At 45.8% G+C, this 19491-nt stretch overlaps 1 protein-coding gene across 1 annotated transcript; it reads right to left on the bottom strand.

Annotated features, from left to right (window-relative positions):
- Nucleotides 1-8068: 8068 nt before the first annotated feature.
- PDLIM2 (PDZ and LIM domain 2) lies at nt 8069-18854 on the bottom strand. The gene is made up of 4 exons (XM_018563693.1): nt 18668-18854; nt 18347-18494; nt 10116-10251; nt 8069-8244 (listed from the first exon to the last, which is right to left on the bottom strand). The coding sequence occupies exons 2-4, from the start codon at nt 18471-18473 to the stop codon at nt 8070-8072; spliced, it is 438 nt and encodes a 145-aa protein (XP_018419195.1). The 5' UTR covers nt 18474-18494; nt 18668-18854; the 3' UTR covers nt 8069.
- Between the last annotated feature and the right edge of the window lie 637 nt (nt 18855-19491).

Genomic DNA, 19491 nt, shown 5'->3' with positions numbered 1-19491 from the left:
GTTATTTTCAATATAAGTGACAGTTATTTTCAATATAAGTGACAGTTATTTTCAATAAAAGTGACAGTTATTTTCAATAAAAGTGACAGTTATTTTCAATATAAGTGACAGTTATTTTCAATAAAAGTGACAGTTATTTTCAATATAAGTGACAGTTATTTTCAGCCAAGGCCAATGAGATTTGAAAAAATAACAGTCACGTGGCTGAGATAAACTTTCCTATCCAGATGTTAAATCCATGTGAATAATGAGTCTAATTTAAACTACAGTCAATGCAGAGCAGGGCTGCAACCAACTAATCGATTCATCGATAATAGCCTGCTATTGGCCATTTCACATTGCAAAAGCCAATAGCAGGCTGGCTATTGCACCAGCCCACTACCTGCTGTATTTACATTCAGCTGCCATCTGCGGAATCTTGCCACTGGCAGCCGTCATTTCCTGGCAAAAGCTATTTAAGTGCCATGTGCTTACACTACAATTATTAAAATGTTTTTAAACTTTTTTATTTATATATCATTTTCGATTAGGTCCTGACAAATTCTGCTGCGGGAGGTGTGTTGCAGCACCATTTATTTCAGTGGCACCCCAGATGCACCTCCCACCCACAGTGTGATCGCTTGCTCTGGAACGCGCGGTACCGCAATGCAGATGGTATTTATTTTTTTATCCGATTAATCGAAAAAATTAAATCGACCAACTAAATCGATTATGAAAAGAATCATTAGTTGCAGCCCTAATGCAGAGAATATAAGAAGATGCTTCTGGGGTACTGATGAAGGTGTTTTTTTTTGCTCACGATGCCTAGGCTAGGATGAATCCTGGCTATATAAAGTCATTAGGCTTCGCCGTGCACCCAGAAGAAGATTGTATGTACAGAACAAATGACAGGTCACATGAATTTTCCTGCCTTCTGCTCCGGTATTATGGGAATCCGTGATCAATCGCAGATTAAAATGTTATAATAAGGAACCTGTTTACATATTTTACGGTAATCCTAATGTTCTGTTTCTTTTCATAAGGGAAGGATATCTGGATGGTGTTTGAATAGGAAATATCATTTACTAATCATCTTTTCTTTTTTTTTTTACGGACACGTCTTTTTTTAACCTAACTATGTAGCTATCAGCTATGTATATATATATATATATGAACTCTCACGCCTATCAATTCTGTGCAAACTTGTGATTTAGGCATCCCTGCTGGGGACCTCACTCTAACTGCAGCTAAAGCAGAACTATACTCACCTCTGCTCCAATGATGTGACATCTGTGCAGTGGCGTAACCAGAGTTATGGGCGCCCGGGGAACAAAACAAAAAAATTCGCCCCCCCCATTATGAAAACTTCCAATGGAACTGTACCCCCCACCCACACACACATATCAACTAGGGAACTACAAGTCTAAGCATGCCATCATTGTCCCTGTATCCATTGTTACGCCAATGCATCTGTGAGCTCCCTCACCAGCATTGAGTTTGGCATCTTCAGCTATCTTGAATGGCCAGCCCAGGATAACGTAACTCCTGCACATGTGCAAAAGAGTTGTATGAATGGACGAGAATATCCTCTTCTCACATTTTCACAGAATGCCTTGCACTCTGTGAAAAAATACAAGGTTTTATGTGAATGGAAGAGAAAAGAAGAAAGAAGAGGGATGGGACTGAATATGCCCTTCTCTATTCACAGTACTCCCTGCATTCTGTGAAATATACAAGGCTTTATGTGAATGGACGAGGAGAGAGGAGGGGGGATGGCGGTGGCTATGCAACTGGAGCCCCTTACTACACCACACAGACATGCCTCCCATTGCATACAAACATTCTCGAACCTTCCATATGCCGAACACGGTGTGAACAGTGATCCCGAGATTTTGAAAGTCTACAAAACCACCAATCATGTTGCATCAATTATGCAGAGAAGGGAGAATTTCTCTAAATCTGTCACGACAATATGGCCGCGTACATTTGCACCTGATCTGGGTGGATGCTCTTTATGCTTACCAACACAGATTCTGATGATTTTCTCAGTGGATGATGTCCCCTATGCTTATGCTAGCAGTTGGTGGTCAAGCATCTTAATAGGATAACTGGTTTGCCCAATCTTCACTCCACCACCCCACCTATCCCTGGCAATACCTTCCTTGTTTTCCCCTTCTCCCTCCCCACCCCTCGGACTATACCTTACTATAACATGTTACTATAAAACCCACCCCATGTAGACCTTACTACTCTGGCATCCACATGCATGGCTACTACATCCCCTTCTCACTCTTTGCTCAAACATCGGCTCCTATCTTTCCCTCCACCTACACTTACCCCCAATCAACCCAATTCCACGCTTCTAAGGTAGAGATCATCTGATTGGAGCTTCCCTGCACAGAACTGGCATGACTCCACGCTGTACCCTCAAGGTGCTGGCGGCCACACAATCTTTTACCACGTCAGATATTTGCTCACTACGTATCACATTGTCATGTACAGTTGTAATGTCTTTACCAGCCTCTCTCTACGTTTTAATAGTAGAGGAACCCACTAAAAAGATCCACAGGTCTCAGGGAAGTCTTGTTAAAAGTTATTATATCTACTGATTATGGTATATTCGAGTGATCAGTAACTTGTAGGCATAATAATAAAGGAATAAGGAATTTCACACTGAGAGTGCATTTTTAACTTCGGTGCCATTCACTTCAATGGCCCGTCACACCCCTCATGCCTGGCAAAACAGTGAGCCGGCCGCAATGCGATGCAGTGTGTTCCGACCGGAACGCACTGCATATGATGTGAACTAACCCTTACATTGATGGTCAGTTGGAGAGGTGACCCTTTAAATTGGCGGACAGTAGTAAAGGTGCCCCTTAATATTAGTGGTCAGTAGAAAGGTGCCCCTTTACATTGGTGGTTAGTAGGAAAGGCACCCCTTTACATTGGGGGTCAGTAGGAAAGGAGCCACTTTACATTGGGGGTCAGTAGGAAAGGAGCCACTTTACATTGGGGGTCAGTAGGAAAGGAGCCACTTTACATTGGTGGTCAGTAAGAGAGGTTCCCCTTGACATTGGTGGTCAGTAGGAAAGTAGCCGCTTTGCATTGCTGGTCAGTTGGAGAGGTTCCCCTTGACATTGGTGGTCAGTAGGAAAAGAGCCGCTTTGCATTTGGTCAGTTGGAGATCCTTTACATTGGGGGTCAGTAGGAAAGGAGCCACTTTACATTGGGGGTCAGTAGGAAAGGAGCCACTTTACATTGGTGGTCAGTAAGAGAGGTTCCCCTTGACATTGGTGGTCAGTAGGAAAGTAGCCGCTTTGCATTGCTGGTCAGTTGGAGAGGTTCCCCTTGACATTGGTGGTCAGTAGGAAAAGAGCCGCTTTGCATTTGGTCAGTTGGAGAGGTTCCACTTGACATTGGTGGTCAGTAGGAAAGGAGCCGCTTTACATTGGTGGTCAGTAAGAGAGGTTCCCCTTGACATTGGTGGTCAGTAGGAAAGTAGCCGCTTTGCATTGCTGGTCAGTTGGAGAGGTTCCCCTTGACATTGGTGGTTAGTAGGAAAGGAGCCGCTTTGCATTTGGTCAGTTGGAGAGGTTCCCCTTGACATTGGTGGTTAGTAGGAAAGGAGCCGCTTTGCATTTGGTCAGTTGGAGAGGTTCCCCTTGACATTGGTGGTTAGTAGGAAAGGAGCCGCTTTGCATTTGGTCAGTTGGAGAGGTTCCCCTTGACATTGGTGGTCAGTAGGAAAGGAGCCGCTTTGCATTGCTGGTCAGTTGGATAGGTTCCCCTTTACATTAGTGGTTAGTGGAAAAGAATGCAGCATTACATTGGAGGTCAGAGACGTGCCTTATAAAAAGTATTGTCAATACTGCAACTTTGTAGGCGCTGTCAGGTGGGAAATCCATCCACCACAGCTCATGGAACCCTTAGCAATCTCTGAAGGAACCTTGGTTGAGAAAGGCTGATCTATAGATTCTGTGTCACCCTTCTTAATCTTGTGAAACTAGAAATGTGACAACCATTAGGCAAGGAGTAGGCTAAACCTGGCAAGGAGACCCCTCCACTAGGTCTCAAACCTGACAATACTCTGGAGGAGGAGAAAGAAGAGTGAAGAGGCCAAGGAAAGCAAATATAGAAAAGAGAGGAAGATAAATGGGAGAATACAAAAAGAAAAGAGAAAAAAAGAAAGGGAGGGGTGGGGAAGGAGTTAAGATGGGGAAGGTGGTCGGGAGGAAAGGTGAGGGGGGAAATAGAGCCATAAATGTACATGCAAATGACTGGAATCCCTGAGAACACCCCAATGGTGGTGTCCTTGGAAGGACTTTAACAGGGCTATTCACATAAGGGTGAAGGGTTTGGAGAAGGCCGGAGAAGAGAACAATCTAGGACTACATAGCTGAACTGGAAAGTGAGCTGAATTGGATAATTTTTCCAGTTCAGTTATGTTGTCCTAGATTGTTCTCTTCTCCGGCCTTCTTCAAACTCTTTACCCTTTTATGAATAGCCCTATTAGAAGATACTGAGCACTGGCCACATGGTTTCACCAATCAGAGGAGAACGTATGGGCTTGCCATGACAGTTTGGTGAAGTCTATCCAGTAGTGTCTACGATGAAAGCACACGATGTGAATCTATTTTTTTTTAACGTCATTTTATTAGCACATGAAATAAAGACATAAAAAGGCATTTATAGGTAAGTGAACAAAGGTGGACTCCAACCTCCCTGCCCTTCTTACACGAAAGCAAGTGTCTGATTGGCTGTTATGGGCAATACAGATCCATTCTTTCCAAATGGTTACATAAATGAGGCCCACAATTCTGTCATGGCAACGAAGATTGATAAATATACAATTACCGTATTTCATGGTGACGGAAAATGACAAATACTTATCGGGGGCAATATTTTAGCTTTGCTGTTATCAATATTACGGCGCCATTATCTGTAAGCAGTCACTAGTGACACGGCTAACTGCATATATCTGATATAAGGGGCATTGCCCTCCTTCAAAGAGAACTGTAATAAAATAAATATATTACATGACTTTCCTTATTCTTATTATATTACAGAAGTCGTGTGAGGGGTGCTAAACCCAAATGGGTAAGTGACGTTTGATCTCCAGGTCAAAGAAGGCAGCTCCCTGTTATGTGGAGAATCTCTAAGGCCCCTTTCACACGGCCACCCCGATGGGGTCCGCCTGTCAGTTTTTCAGGCAGAGCCGATCAGATGCCCAATGCAAGTCTATGGGCAGCCGTGTGTAAATGGTCCAGCGTCTGTTTACACCCAAGAACCCGCGGCTCCGTCCAGGTCCGCAAAAACAGACGGATCAGAATCCGTTTCAACAGACCGGATCGGGGTAATGGGCACGTGTCCGTTTACATCAGATTCCCCGTAGACCAACATGGGGTCCAGCACTTTCCCTTTTTCCTCCGTCGCAAGGTGGTGGAAAAAACTGTACGGAGTCGGGTGTCACAGCTCCGTACGGCTGTGATCAGGATTGGATCCGTGCATGGATCCTCTACTGATCAGCCCGTGTGAAAGGGCCCTAAGGGTCCTCAGAAAAGTCTGAGCAACATGTAAAAGCATGAGCGTGCACAAGTTTGTGCATGTCCAAAAAAAGCCAACAAAGCTAACATGTTTCAGGGGCTCAAAACTCCCCCTTCTTCAAGGCTTAGAAGAGTCGTCATCTTGCTAAGTGTGGGGGGCCTCAACTGTGGCCCCTGACAGCACCAAAGGGCTGAATATAGTATCTCTCTCTCTATATATATATATATATCTCAAAGACTTCAGACATATTAGAGGAGACAATTAGAGACTGCAGACCTGCAACAGGGGTGCTTGGGAAACCCAGTAGATGAGATAGAGAGACTGGGGATATGCTACATGAGACTGCTGGGGATCACTGTCCTTATAGCCTCTATACAAATGAATACTTCCAATACTTGCTGTTTGGTTCAGCAAAGAGCCACACAGCTAGTACCAAGGGGCTGCATGTGGCCATCAGGCTGTAGTTTGGGCACCAGGGGGCTTAGAAGCTGGCTGTCAGGTTGTGATGCAATGCTATCATACCGTAGTAACTTTCATAGCCTTGCCATTGTGTATCCAGTAGAAGCCTCTATTACAACCTGCTGCTAAGCCCTGATGAGGGGGGAGTTTTGAGCCCATGAAATGTGTTGCCTTGGTATTCTGATTTTTTTTTAGCAAGACTCATAAACTTTTACTGGACTTGCACCAACTTGTGCACCTCGACTCTATGAAACACAGAAAGTGCTTCAAGGGCCAGTCACCTGAAAAGTGATATTTTAGGCATAGATGGAGCTGGTCAGCCCTCGACTCCTTATGTATGTTAGATACTCAGATTGTTCACCCGGGAGTATTGTGCGTTCCCGGTCACCTCTATGTGTTCCAGTTCCTCCTGCTACATGTTACATAATATAAAATAAATAAAAAAGCATACAACAGGAAGAGTGTGGACCCTCCATAAGGGCCACAGGAAGTGTGTAGAGCCCAGGAACTCGGATGTAGATATCTTAGGAATACAGTGAGTATGGCTGCTTTTTTTCTGTTTCTAATCAAAAATGAGCATTTAACCCTTGTATGGCAGGCGGGCAGGCGGGCGGTTGGGGGAGGGCCCAATCTTTATTTTATCCGGACTTCAGTGCAAGGACACGGCATTTCTGGCAGGATCATCAGCTATATCTAAGGACTGGTGAGCTGCAATATATTCAGTGGCGTCACAAGGGGGTGCGCCCCGCACCCGGGTGACACCATTGCAGGGGTGACACCAAAATGACTGACAGTCATTTTGGTGTCACCCCTCTAAAAAGTCGAGCACTCGGTCATGGACCGAGAGCCTGACAGTGTAAGGAGAGAGGAGGCGACCCGTCAGGATGAGGTATTAACGTCCCCTCCACTCTCTCTACCGGCATCCGTCACCAAGATGGCCACCGGCAGGCGTCAATCAGGTGCGCGATGACGCCGGCCTCGGGACGCCCCTGAATATATTACACTTTTGTTCTTGGGTCTCAGGGTCCATTTATATTTTTACGGTGCGTTAAAGTGTGCGTATTGATGCGCATTATACATGTGTTGCGTTAAGGCGGCCCATTGAACACGCCCAAAACGCGCCAATGGACTCGAAACGGGTCAAAGATAGAATGTGGCCAATTTACAGTAGTGTAAATGGGCCCATAACCCCTTCCCCCCAGCCGTACACATACATATGGCACCGTGGCAGTGGACCTTAATGCCTCATTGCCACGTATATACGTACAGCCAGCGTCGCTATTTTGTGCCCACTCGATGCTCCCACCACTGTGACAGCGTTGTCACCGACAGCTCCTGGTCACTGTTAACAGTCCAGAGCTGGTGGGACGGGTTCCCGAATGACACGATCACTGTGACAGCCAATCTCAGTGATCACACGATCAGGATATGAACTCTTAAAGGGCCGGCTCCTATCGTCTGGAAAGGGTTAAGATTCTGATTGTTCTTTTGCAGATGGCTGGTTATGATGGACATACAGGAAGTTCATAAGGAAGCTTTTACCACTCTCGTTAGCAACCGAAAGGCTCTTCCTTTTGTTTGGTATTTGTTTTAGCGAAGAGGAAGTCACGTGACCCGCGAAGTCATATACTGTTACAGCTTTACTTATCATATCACACTCTGACAAGAGAACGATTTTGACCTTTGTCCATATTGTGCAGTAATTATCGGTACATAACATTTGCAACCCTCCTGCCTGTAGATTAGTAGACATTCAGCGCTGGGGGGCCCTATACACACAGGTCGGGGTGTCCTAATATGTTTTTTTGGGGGCCATCGGGATCTATAGGAATATAATTGTCTTCAGATATGAAAAGTAGAATTCAGACCATGTTATCGCCGATTGCTTGTACACATGGCATGTAGTTAGCGGCATCTTCGGAGGTTACAGTAATCCTTTGTTCAAGCGAGAGCATGCACAGTCCATTGTAGAGGTCACCGGTGCTCAGTGATGGGTGCACTTGGGTACGAGGTGCTCCTGCCGGAAGAGTCAAATCAGGGCTTGGCTTGTCTGAGGGTGAAGAGGTGCGGGATACGGATCAATCTGCTCATGTGCGCTGGCTTCCGCTCTGCGTGCCGTGCCTGGCTCGGGCGTGTTTCTCGCACACCAGGTCTTTGCCCGCCCAGAAGTGTCCTCTCATGCGTAGGTTGAGGCCACAATCCGAACACACGTAGCACACTGGGTGGCGGTACTGTCCCTCGGAGATCCTCACTGCCAGGTCACTGCATGGACACAAAGGTGACATTAGTGTTTCCATACTTAAATTATAAAGAGCTGCGCAAACTGTTGGCACTATATAAATCCTGTATAACAATAATACAATAATAATAGCTAGATCGGTCCCTGCAGCCTCTCTCCCCCTCTCCTCACGTCTATTACGCTGTATTGGAAATGATGACTCACGGGTCCTTAGACTGCCGGAGTAGAAGGGGAGAGAGGCAGTGGGGGCTGATCCAGCAGCCAGGCAGGAGCGAGGTTCAGGTGAATATATATTTGTTATTTTAGCCCCCTAGACAAAATGAGCACTGAACACTTGCAGCGCGGCCAGGGCTGAATTTCCCACAAGGCCAACCATGGCCCGGCCTCGGGGCAGCAGGGAGTAGAGGGGCAGCAGGGGTTGGAGTTCCTATCTCCTGATGCCCGGGACATGCAGTTCCGGGCGAGTAGTTGTCACCTACATTTATTCCTGCTTTGGGCAAGCAGGGTTAAATATACAGCGGGGAAGCCAGCGCTTGTTTTGTACAAGTGATCCTGGCAGTTCTGCCATTCTCCATGGGGGGGCGGGGTGGGGGGGGTTAGCAGGCAGGGGGGCACATTGAGGAACCTGGCCTTGGGGCAGCAGAGAGAGTAAATCCTCCGGCCCTGAGCGCAGGGAGTGGCCCCAATGCACGGGTTAAAGTTCTTCTTTAAAGGCAAACAACAAGACTTCTGAAGGGATGGTGCGCCTCCGGCAGGAAAAATGCACATACCTTCAGCTGCCCGCACTTCTGGATGTGGCACCGGATTAGCCTGACAGCCAGGGAACTAGTATTTTAGGAACTGGGGTTCAGCATTCGTAGCCTCCAACCTTCCCTGGCACAGGATTACTTTAGGAAGAATAAAGAAGAATATTTGCTAGCACTGACAACCCTGTTCAGGTTGGTTGGAGGCTACGATGGGGACTTCAAGTATAATGGGCATCTGTATATCATCCACCCAGGTCACACACATCAGGAATCAGCTTCCTGACTGCTGATTGGTCGCTTTGTGCGATTGCACTTTGCACGTCACCATTGGGCACAGAGCTGCCTTATTAAGCAAACCTGTTACCATCATCTGAAGGAGGAGGATGGAGCAAAGCTTCTATAAACACATCCAAGATTCTCGGCATAGCAATGTATATATCGTGGTGAACACTGCTTGTGGAATTCCAGCCACGATGACACCCTGGATAAACACATGTCATACACTGTACATACATCACTAAGGTAAACACGCACACTGTGTCATTAGGAAACACTTTCAGAAGGATGGGAGTGCCACCATGGACATATGTCACTGTCATTATGACATGCCGGCTCGGCACGCAACGGGCACACAAACTTAGACCACAAGTGTCATTCATATGCAAAATACACGAGCGACGTATAAAGTCTACACGCCCCTACTGGCTGGTCATGAGGTTAAAGTTGACAGCTATTATCAATGGGAAATATCATACTGCTGTGCACCCCCCTGCACCCCCTCTCTTCCTATGCCTGTGCATGCTTCTGCCCACTCATACTCCATGCACCTTCCTCCTAATGCAGCTTCCTCCATTCAGGAAACGTCTTCAATTCTTTTCACAGAATTGAGCCCCCTGTGATTGGACGAGGGGAGATTGTGATGTTCACACGCCCCATTGTCCATTCACAGAACCTTGTTTGGAAAGGGCGGCCCTCTGTGATCACCAACTTTCATTTTCACTGCCCAGCGAGCGACCCTCTGTGATCACTGTGCTCCAGCCTTATTATTACTTTTACAGCACTTATTAAATAACTTTACAACAATGTTTACAGCTCTTACTTGACCCCACTACCATTCACTATCTGGACCATGGTGTCACAGCACTCACCTGATGCCTCTGTTGCACTTTTCGCACACCCTCTGGGGGGACGGCACTGAGTTGAGGATGGGTTTCTGCATAGTGCTGCTGGCTACAGGTTTTTGAGTGCTGGGTGACAGTCTGCTGGGGAAGGAAGTGGAAATACCTGCAATACAACAAAACAACATTCATTATTCTGAGCTCCATCCAAGACATTCCGAGACTTCTGTAGGCCTGAAGCCTCCACCTTCCTCCAAGTTCTACAGATGGTTTCTGCAAGCAGTGGATGAGTCACTTTTCAATCAGAGACGTGTTTTCCATTTGTGATTTGTGACCCTCTTGAGCATGTCACACTTTTGATGAACTTTGAGCTTTATAAAGTTTGTATCTCTTCAAGACTAAAGCTAGACATACAAGACATACTAAAGCTAGACCAAAATTTAAGTAGTGTATGGCCAGCTTAACATCAGCCAAACTGTTGTTTATTTCTTTTGCTAGAATTGCAAAGGGTTAACATTTCTGTTTGGTATTTATTTCAATGTGTGACTCCATTAGGGATATTTTTCCACACTTCCGGCCCCCTCTGACACCCATAAGAAGGGGGGGGGGGGGATTGAAGTTGTCACAGGGACAGGAAGTCACAGAGAGCTATGTAAACATTAAGTTCTAACCTTCCCGTTGCTGAGATAAGAGAGAGGGACACTCCGCCATGGCTTGGATTGTGTAGAACAGAAGGAATTATTACACATAAAATAATTGGCTAAAGTAGAACTGAAGACAAATCTATTTTTTTTTTAGTGTTGGCTAGAGCGAGGGTCATAACCCCTGTTATCTGCGTCCCATTGGGAAGATTTCCCTTCACTTCCTGTCCAAGAGCCACAACAGGAAGGGAGAGGAAATCCCTCCAAAGTGAAGGAAATCACTGATGGACACCAGAACTAGTGACCCCACTGAAAGATCTCCCATTTATTCCTGTTCTAGTGACCACCCAACGGGGACACAGACAGTAATAAAACCAATGTTCTAATCCATATCCACTCTATCCAAAACTAAAGAAGTTTTGTGTTCAGTTGCACTTTAAATACAATGAGGTTTAGTGTATAACACTTTGGGTAGTGAAATAATACAGTTTGTATGGTGGTCCATATGACACCAATAAGGGACAACAGAGGAGAAAAGATCTGATGCCAAAGGAATAAGAATCTGTTTCCAGCATAGCCATATCGTCTGCAGTCAAATCTTCTTTATTGGCTTTTGCTTAACACGGCACACAGAAAAAGTGCAACATACGGAACCACCAGGGGTCTTTTCAGGTGTCTCTTTGCCTGATGAAGGGACCCCTAGTGGTTCCAAAACTTTTGTTGTGTGGTAGCAACATATTTGAGGGTTGTGTTGGAAACATTGTTATTCTGATTGAGGTGATGCCATTCACTCCGCCGTTGAGGGTTAATACCAGTTTGGCATTCGATGGAGATATTTCTATGATTGGTTCCAAAAGAGAGTCAGTCTCTCCAAATGAGGTCTAATATGCTCTCCTCAGTCTACTAAAAAAATATATTTTTGTTGGTTACATAATGTGATACCTGTAGGCCAGGATCGATTTGGTTACATTGTTTTGCCAGTTCCAAATCTTGTTGGAACCTCATGGGTAGAGGATGCTTTCTGGGCCTCATAGGTGGTCACCTACATGCCTTCTGTAATTTGGAGGTTGACATAACGATGAGGTTCCATATAAGCTGGTGTGAGTATGTTAAAGGAGCATGCTGAACTTTCAGTATAGCCATTGCTTCGAGGAAAGCTCTAAAGCAAGGCTAGGCAAACTCTAGCCCTCTAGCTGTGATGAAACTACAAATACCATCATGCATCTGCCTCTGGAAGCCATGCCTGTGGCTGTCAGAGTCTTGCAATGCCTAATAGGATTTGTAGTTGCACAACAGCTGGCTCCTTTGACTTACTTATACCAACTTATCGAACATCACTCCTATGCAAACCTCCAAATTACAGAAGGCGTATAGGTGACCACACATGAGACCCAAAAAGCATCCTCTACCCAGGACATTCCAACAAAATATGGAAGAGGCCAACACTCTGTGACCAACTCTGTCCTAGCCTACCATTATCTGAATATTATACCCTATTTGGAGGGACTGTCCCTCTTTTGGAACCAGTCATAGAGATATCTCCATCGCATGGCAAACCGGTATTAACCCTCAAATGCAGAGTGGCGGATGGCCCTGGTATAAAGCAGTAAGTCTACAGCTGTACAAACTTTGTCCAGACAAAACACAAGCTGCTCCAACCCTCTGAGACCAATAATTAATCTCCCTAAGTATGTGGTGACACTTCGAGGAGGACAAACAGATAAGCAGTGTTGGTAGACATAAGGGGCCTGATTGCTAAAATGTATAGAGACATACTTACTGATCTGAAGATAACAGAGACCTTTCTACCACAGGACTGAGACGGTAGTCCGACATAAACACGAGAGAGGAGGCAATGTTTAGGCTAAATGAAAACAAGAAGAAGCATTTGAAACTGTGACTTGGCTTGAAATGCTTTAGAGCAGGGGTAGCACACTCCGGCCCTCCAGCTTTACTTTCAGTGTGGCCATTGCTTCGGGTAAAGCATTTACACCCAAGTTATAGTTCCAATTGATCATTCTTCTTGATTTAAATTTAGCCTCAACATTGCCTCCTCTCTCGTGTTTATGTCGGACTACCTTCTCAGTCCTGTGGTAGAAAGGTCTCTGTTATCTTCAGATCAGTAAGTATGTCTCTATACATTTTAGCAATCAGGCCCCTTATCTCTATCTACACGGCTTATCTGTTTGTCCTCCAAGTGTCACTACATACTTAGGGAGATGAATGGTCTCAGAGGGTTGGAGCAGCTTGTGTTTTGTCTGGACAAAGTTTGTACAGCTGTAGACTTACTGCTTTATACCAGGGCCAATTGCTCCAGCACTCCGCGCTTGAGGGTTAACACCGGCTTGGCATGCAATGGAGATATCTCTATGATTGGTTCCAAAAGAGAGACAGTCCCTCCAAATGAGGTCTAATATTCTGTCCTCACTCTACTAAAAAATGTGTTTGTGTGGGTTTAACTAACCTGATACCGGCAGGCCCAGGGCAGAGTTGGTTACGTTGCGTTGGTGTCAGAGACCATCTGTTATTGCGCATGCGCGGAGTCCTGTTTTCCATATCATTGGAAAACGGGCACTTGCGCGCATGCACGCGCGAGCCACGGACCGCCCGCGAAAAAACGTGCCAAACGGCGCACAGGAAGGGACACAATGGGCTAATGGATCACTCTATTTAAGCTCAGCTGCCTGTCTCCAAATTGCTGCCCTGTGATTCCTTGCTTTGTATTGCCAGACTTCTGACCCGGATTTGCTATTTTACCTTTCTTGTTTGCTGCTCGCCCCTTGACCTTGGATCGTTTACTGGACTTTGCCTCTGCCTCATCCCTTTGCACCTTGCCTGCCCGACTGGTGTGACCTTGGCTCGTTTCACCTTGATTACGGATCTTGCCCTGCTCTGCAACCAGCATCTGGACTCCAGCTTGCTCGGTGTTACCACCACTGGCACCCGTGCCACTCGCTGTCTGCTTGGACTCTGTCCCCAACTCCAGAGTCATCGGGACACGAGGTGCAAGGGAGGCCTCCTCACACATTCAGTCTCCAACCAGGTACGTGACAGTTGGCCACTTCCTTGTTGTAACATCCTGAGTAGATGATGCTTTTGTGGTCACCGACATGCCTTCTCTCATTTGAAAGTTGGTATAAGGGTGATGTTCCATAAGTTGGTGTAAGTCAAAGGAGCAAGCTTTACTTCCAGCATGGCCATCACTTCAAGTACAACGCTCAAGTGTTTTAAACCCAAAGTATTTTTCTTCTTGTTTTCATTTAGACTTCACATTCCCTTCTCTCTCGTGTTTATTTCAGACTACCTTCTCCGTCCATTATCTTCAGATCAACACGTATATTTCTATACGTTTAAGCACTCAGGTCCCTCATGTCTATCTATGCGGGTTATCTGTTAGTCCTCCAAGTGTCACCACATACTTAGGGAGATGAATTATTGGTCTCAGAAGGTTGGAGCAGCTTGTGTTTTGTCTGGATTCAGTTTGTACACTGTAGGCTTTTTGCCTTATAAGTATATTCCAAGCTCGTGGCAGACTGCACCAGGTCTTTGGGGCATTCCAAGAACTGCGCCAGAGTTACAAAAATTGAGCCCCGCGTTCAGTCGGATCCTCATCCCGGGGAGTGTACACTAATCTCAGTGCTGTCTCAGTTTGTTCAGGGGACATGTAACTATTCTGCCAGTATCAAAGCACAGCCCTAGTGGCATGTTAACAATTTCTAGTCTGGGTCAAATGTAGCCGTGTCATTGACTTCAACGGCAGGATCCCCGGACACAAAAATATCCCGTCGTTCTGAGTGGTCCCTCTCTTCGGCCGGAATCCCTCTGTCCCTCTGGACTCCACAACTGTTCCTTTTAAGGTCGGATGTATAGAGCTCTATAAATACACCTATTATATGATCATCAACAGGTTTATTTGTGTGAAATGCTGCGAACATTGTGCTAGAATCCACTCTACAGATTATTCTGACTCTTAGGGGTCCAATTATTACAAATGAGCTGTGTGAATGTGTCAGCATTTGTGCAAAAGTCGCAGATAAAACCCGTGCTAATTCAATCAGTAAAGAAAATACTAGGTTTTTCGTTGCCGAGTACGAGTACCAATATTTTTTTTTCCGTACTCACCGAATACTGATACCGGAAGTCCCATTAAGGAAGCCAGGTGGCGTGTAATGACTCGGCAACAGGCTTCTTGATTAGCCAGGAAGCCGGCTCCATGCTCCCTCGTCACCAGGTGACGAGGAAATATGGAGCCGGCTTTCTGGCCAATCAGGAAGCCGGTGGGCGGGTAATGACTCACCGCCCAGCTTCATGATTGGCCATCTACGCAACTAATCAGGAAGCTGGGCGGCCGCGGCGTGTAATGAGTCACCGCCTGTCTTCCTGATACCGAAAGTTCCGGTATCGGGATAAGTATCAGGAGCATTTGGCAGAGTACGAGTACTCGCCCAAATACTCGGTAACGGCACTGATACCAATACTAGCATTGGTATTGGTGCATCCTTAGAAAATACCCTAAGAACATTCAATACTAAGAGAAAACACCCCCAAGATCATTCAATCAGAAGAGGAAATACACTCATAACATCCTATACTAAAAGATAATATGCTAATAACATTAATTCACAAGAGGAAATACCCACCATCCAATCAGAAGACAAAATACCCTAAGAACATCTGATTAAAAGAAAAAAACACCCCAAGAACATCCAAACAAAACAGAAAATACAGAAAGAACAGTTGATTTTGCCTCATTTGCACAACAGTCACAGCTTTATATATTCTATGAAAAATCCATGAAACTAATGAGTGAATGCTGAATGAGTGTTGAAGTGATGGAAATCTGGCTGGGTCAATATGCAGGCAATGCCAGCGAACACGACAAGATGAGTTCTGTCATCGGCACTACAAAATAGGTTGTTAGGAAACCAGTCCACAGAAAACTGGTGTTTCAGCTCTAGGTGGATGCTGGTGTACTAAACCATCCACTGTGTTCCTCAAGAACTTCTGCAATGAGGTCTCCTTCCCAGAACTCACAGCCCTCCTTGACCACCACCATGTATTCTCGCTTCTCCTGATACATATATTTCAAAAATAATCCACCAACAACGCTCTCTGGTACATTAGATGACAGTCTTCCCATGTGCCGGTTATCACCATATCAGTTAAGTTGGTCTATGAAGTTGACATGGTCTATGAAGTTGACAAGGTCTATGAAGTTGACAAGGTCTATAAAGTTGACAAGGTCTACAAAGTTGACAAGGTCTATAAAGTTGACAAGGTCTATAAAGTTGACATGGTCTATGAAGTTGACATGGTCCTTAAAGTTGACATGGCCTATGAAGTTGACAAGGTCTATGAAGTTGACAAGGTCTATGAAGTTGACAAGGTCTATGAAGTTGACAAGGTCTATAAAGTTGACAAGGTCTATAAAGTTGACATGGTCTATAAAGTTGACATGGTCTATGAAGTTGACATTGGTCTATGAAGCACCCACAGGCCGCCAACCATGGCTGATGAAACAGGTTAGAACACCTTGTCCAGTTGTCATTGTTCTCCCATTGTAAGCCAGCACTGGGCATGCCTGTTGGGTGCCTCCCCCACCCCTCTGAAGAGGCTCGAACTATCTAGAAGCAAGATATACTAATAGACATGTAGAGAAACCTCCCGATTCTCAGTGTACTAGCAGGGTCTGAGGCGAGTAATGACAGGTACTGCCGGTGGCAGTAACCTCATTTCCTCTTTCGTATCGCTGCATACCACAGACTGCATCCTCCTTCACTCTGCACACAGTAATGAGCAATTATTTCATGCAAGCAACAGTGCTAATAAGAGAAGAACCCGGTGGTATTAAATCAGCTAAAGGCAGAGCTGAGCTGCTGGTGGCAGCGAATCTTTAGCAGTGAAAGGGTCTGTAATAGCAGTCCGGTGGGTGACAGTCCTTAGTGATGGCATGGTCTACAGGTAGAAGTGTTGGTAGTCCTAATATTGGCACCGTCATGCCACCGTGACAATCCAAATGATGATAGCAGGTGCGTAAAAGAACGTTAGAGTCCTAGTGGAGGCAGTATGCTAAGTGGCAGCAATGGTAGTAACAGCCTTTAGGACTTACCACCTACTGGTAGCTCTGGCAAAGGCTATATTACTAGTAGCAAAAAGTGTTATCCTCATTATATGTGCTATGTCCACAGTGTCAGTGTTGTCTCGTGGCTGTAGTGACAGAGAGTGTCCTGTTGTGGCAATTTCTCTCCTTTGTCGCCTGGTTGGAGCAGAGGTGACAGTCCTAGTGGCGTAAATATCTTCTAATGACACAGGTGCAGTGAAGCATGATTGACGACCATAGTAGTAGGGATATCTACTAGTAAGTACCCATAAGAGTCACATATGAAGTGGTGAAGCATATGGAGAGTCCTAGTGGTGGTATTATCTGCTAGTAAGTAACAGTAAAGCTCACATACGAGGTGGTGACCACAGGCTGAAGATTATAGAGTCGTAGTAGTAGTATTATCTGCTAGTAATACCAGTAAAGCTGACATATGAGGTGGTTACCACAGGCTGAAGCATATAGAGTCTTAGTAGTGCTAACATCTGCTAGTAAGTACCAGTAACAGTCACTTGTAAGAATTTGACCACAGGCTGGAGCTTATAGAGTCCTAGTAGTAGTAATATCTGCTAGTAAGTACCTGTAAAGCTCACATACAAGATACAAGGCTGAAGCTTATAGAGTCCTAGTAGTGGTATTATCTGCTAGTAAGTACCGGCAACAGTCACATACGAGAATGTGACTACAGGCTAAAGCTTAGTAAGGGTAATCTGCTAGAAAATACCAGTACAAGTCACATACCAATGCTTAGGGAAAGTCCTAGTAGGGCTAATATCTGCTAGTAAGTACCAGTAACAGTCACATATGAGGTGGTGGCCAAAGATTGAAGCTTATAGAGAGTCTTATTAGTAGTGATACCTACTAGAAAGTACCAGTAACAGTCACATACAAGGTGGTGACCACAAGCTGAAGCTTAGGGAGAGTATTATTAGTAGTAATATCTGCTAGTAGGTACCAGTAACAGTCACATACATGGTGGTGACCACATGCTGGGGCTTAGGGAGAGTCCTAGTAGTGGTAATAGCTGCTAGTAAGTACCAGTAACAGTCACATACAAGGTGGTGACCACGTGCTGAAGCTTAGGGAGAGTCGCAGTAGTGCTAATATCTACCAGAAAGTACGAATAACAATCACATACAAGGTGGTGACCACATGCTGGGGCTTAAGGAGAGTCCTAGTAGTGGTAATATCTGCTAGTAAGTACCAGTAACAGTCTCATACAAGGTGGCGACCACAAGCTGATGCTTAGGGGGGAGTCCTAGCAGTGATAATATGTGTTAGTATGTACCATTAGCAGTCACATACAAGGTGGCGACCACAAGCTGAAAAGTAGGGAGAGTCCTAGCAGTGGTAATATCTACCAGAAAGTACCAGTTGCAATCACATACAAGGTGGTGACCACAATCCTAATAGTAGCATGCGCCAATGTAGTCGCACGTCCAAGTAGCGTCATGTTTAGTGTCACGCTCTAAGTGCCAGCTCCTAGCCGTATCATCTATAGAGTAAAGTTCTAAAGGTACCGTCAGGGTTGCTCTCCAGGGCCTCCTGCAGTAGTTTGAAGCTGCTGGACTGTCTTGGGGATGTCCTGACCTCCTCGTTCCCATGCAGCATCTTGTAGACCTCGGATTCTTCTTGCGCCCAGCTCATCTTGTACGATTCGTCTCCTCTCTAGACCGGGAACAAGGAGACTTTGAGAATTCAGCAAACTCAACAGAGACTGTTTACTTCTCACACTTTTCTCTCACCCCTCTTTGGGCTTTTTTTCTGCACTCTATTTTTTTCCCCAATGTCTGCTCTGCCGGTCCCCTCCCTGCCCTCGGGCTGCCTGTATCTGTGCTCACATGTCAGGCAGATTTCTCTTCTCTTGCCAGAGATGCTCCTTGTATCTGTGCCAGTCCTTGTTCCCCGTGCTGGGTCTCCTGACAATGTCTGCTCCTGCCGCTCTCCTTCTGTCCTCTCTTCTGTCACTTGCAGTCTCTTCTTCCTGTCCCGGGGACACACCTGATTCTCTGTGTCCCCGCCTGTGTGTCTCTCCTCCTTTTATCGCAGGCACACCTCTGTCTCTCAACTCTCTGCCCCCCTCCCTTCTTCCCTCTCTCGGAGTCAAATTCAAATTCAAATAAGCTTTATTAGCAGGACTAAATACATTTTAGCATTGCAAAAGCAAATTAGGAGTTATTATGGGTCGGATGGGGCAGGAGGGGATATAGTTGGTTAGCAGGGGTGCCTAGTTTGCCAGGACCGCCTGTGTCCTAGCAACTAGTGATGCTGTGCGCCCCGCTCAACATCATTGGTCGCTATGACATTAGTGGCTGGACAGCACAATGTTAATGGATGCTAGAATATAGATGGGCGCACCATAGCAACCAATGACGCCTTGGGGTTGCCAGCGGCTTAACAACCAATAATGCTGTGTGGCTGCCAGCTTGTTAGCAGCCAATGACGCTGTGCGGTTTGCACAGCCTCATTGGTTACCAAGACGCTAGTGGCCCCACAACATCATAGGTTATTTTGGTGTACCCGCCTGTGTACTTTACAACCAATGATGCTGTGCGGCTCAGCCACCAGTCAACCAATGATGCTGTGCGGCTCAGCCACCAGTCAATCAATGATGCTGCGCAACTCACATAGTGTCATTGGTTGACTGGTGGCTGAATTGCACAGC

This window comes from Nanorana parkeri, unplaced genomic scaffold (assembly GCF_000935625.1).
Source record: "Nanorana parkeri isolate BGI_ZX_2015 unplaced genomic scaffold, ASM93562v1 scaffold686, whole genome shotgun sequence".
NCBI classification, from domain to species: domain Eukaryota; kingdom Metazoa; phylum Chordata; class Amphibia; order Anura; family Dicroglossidae; genus Nanorana; species Nanorana parkeri.
This window is presented reverse-complemented; position numbering and strand designations above follow the sequence as displayed.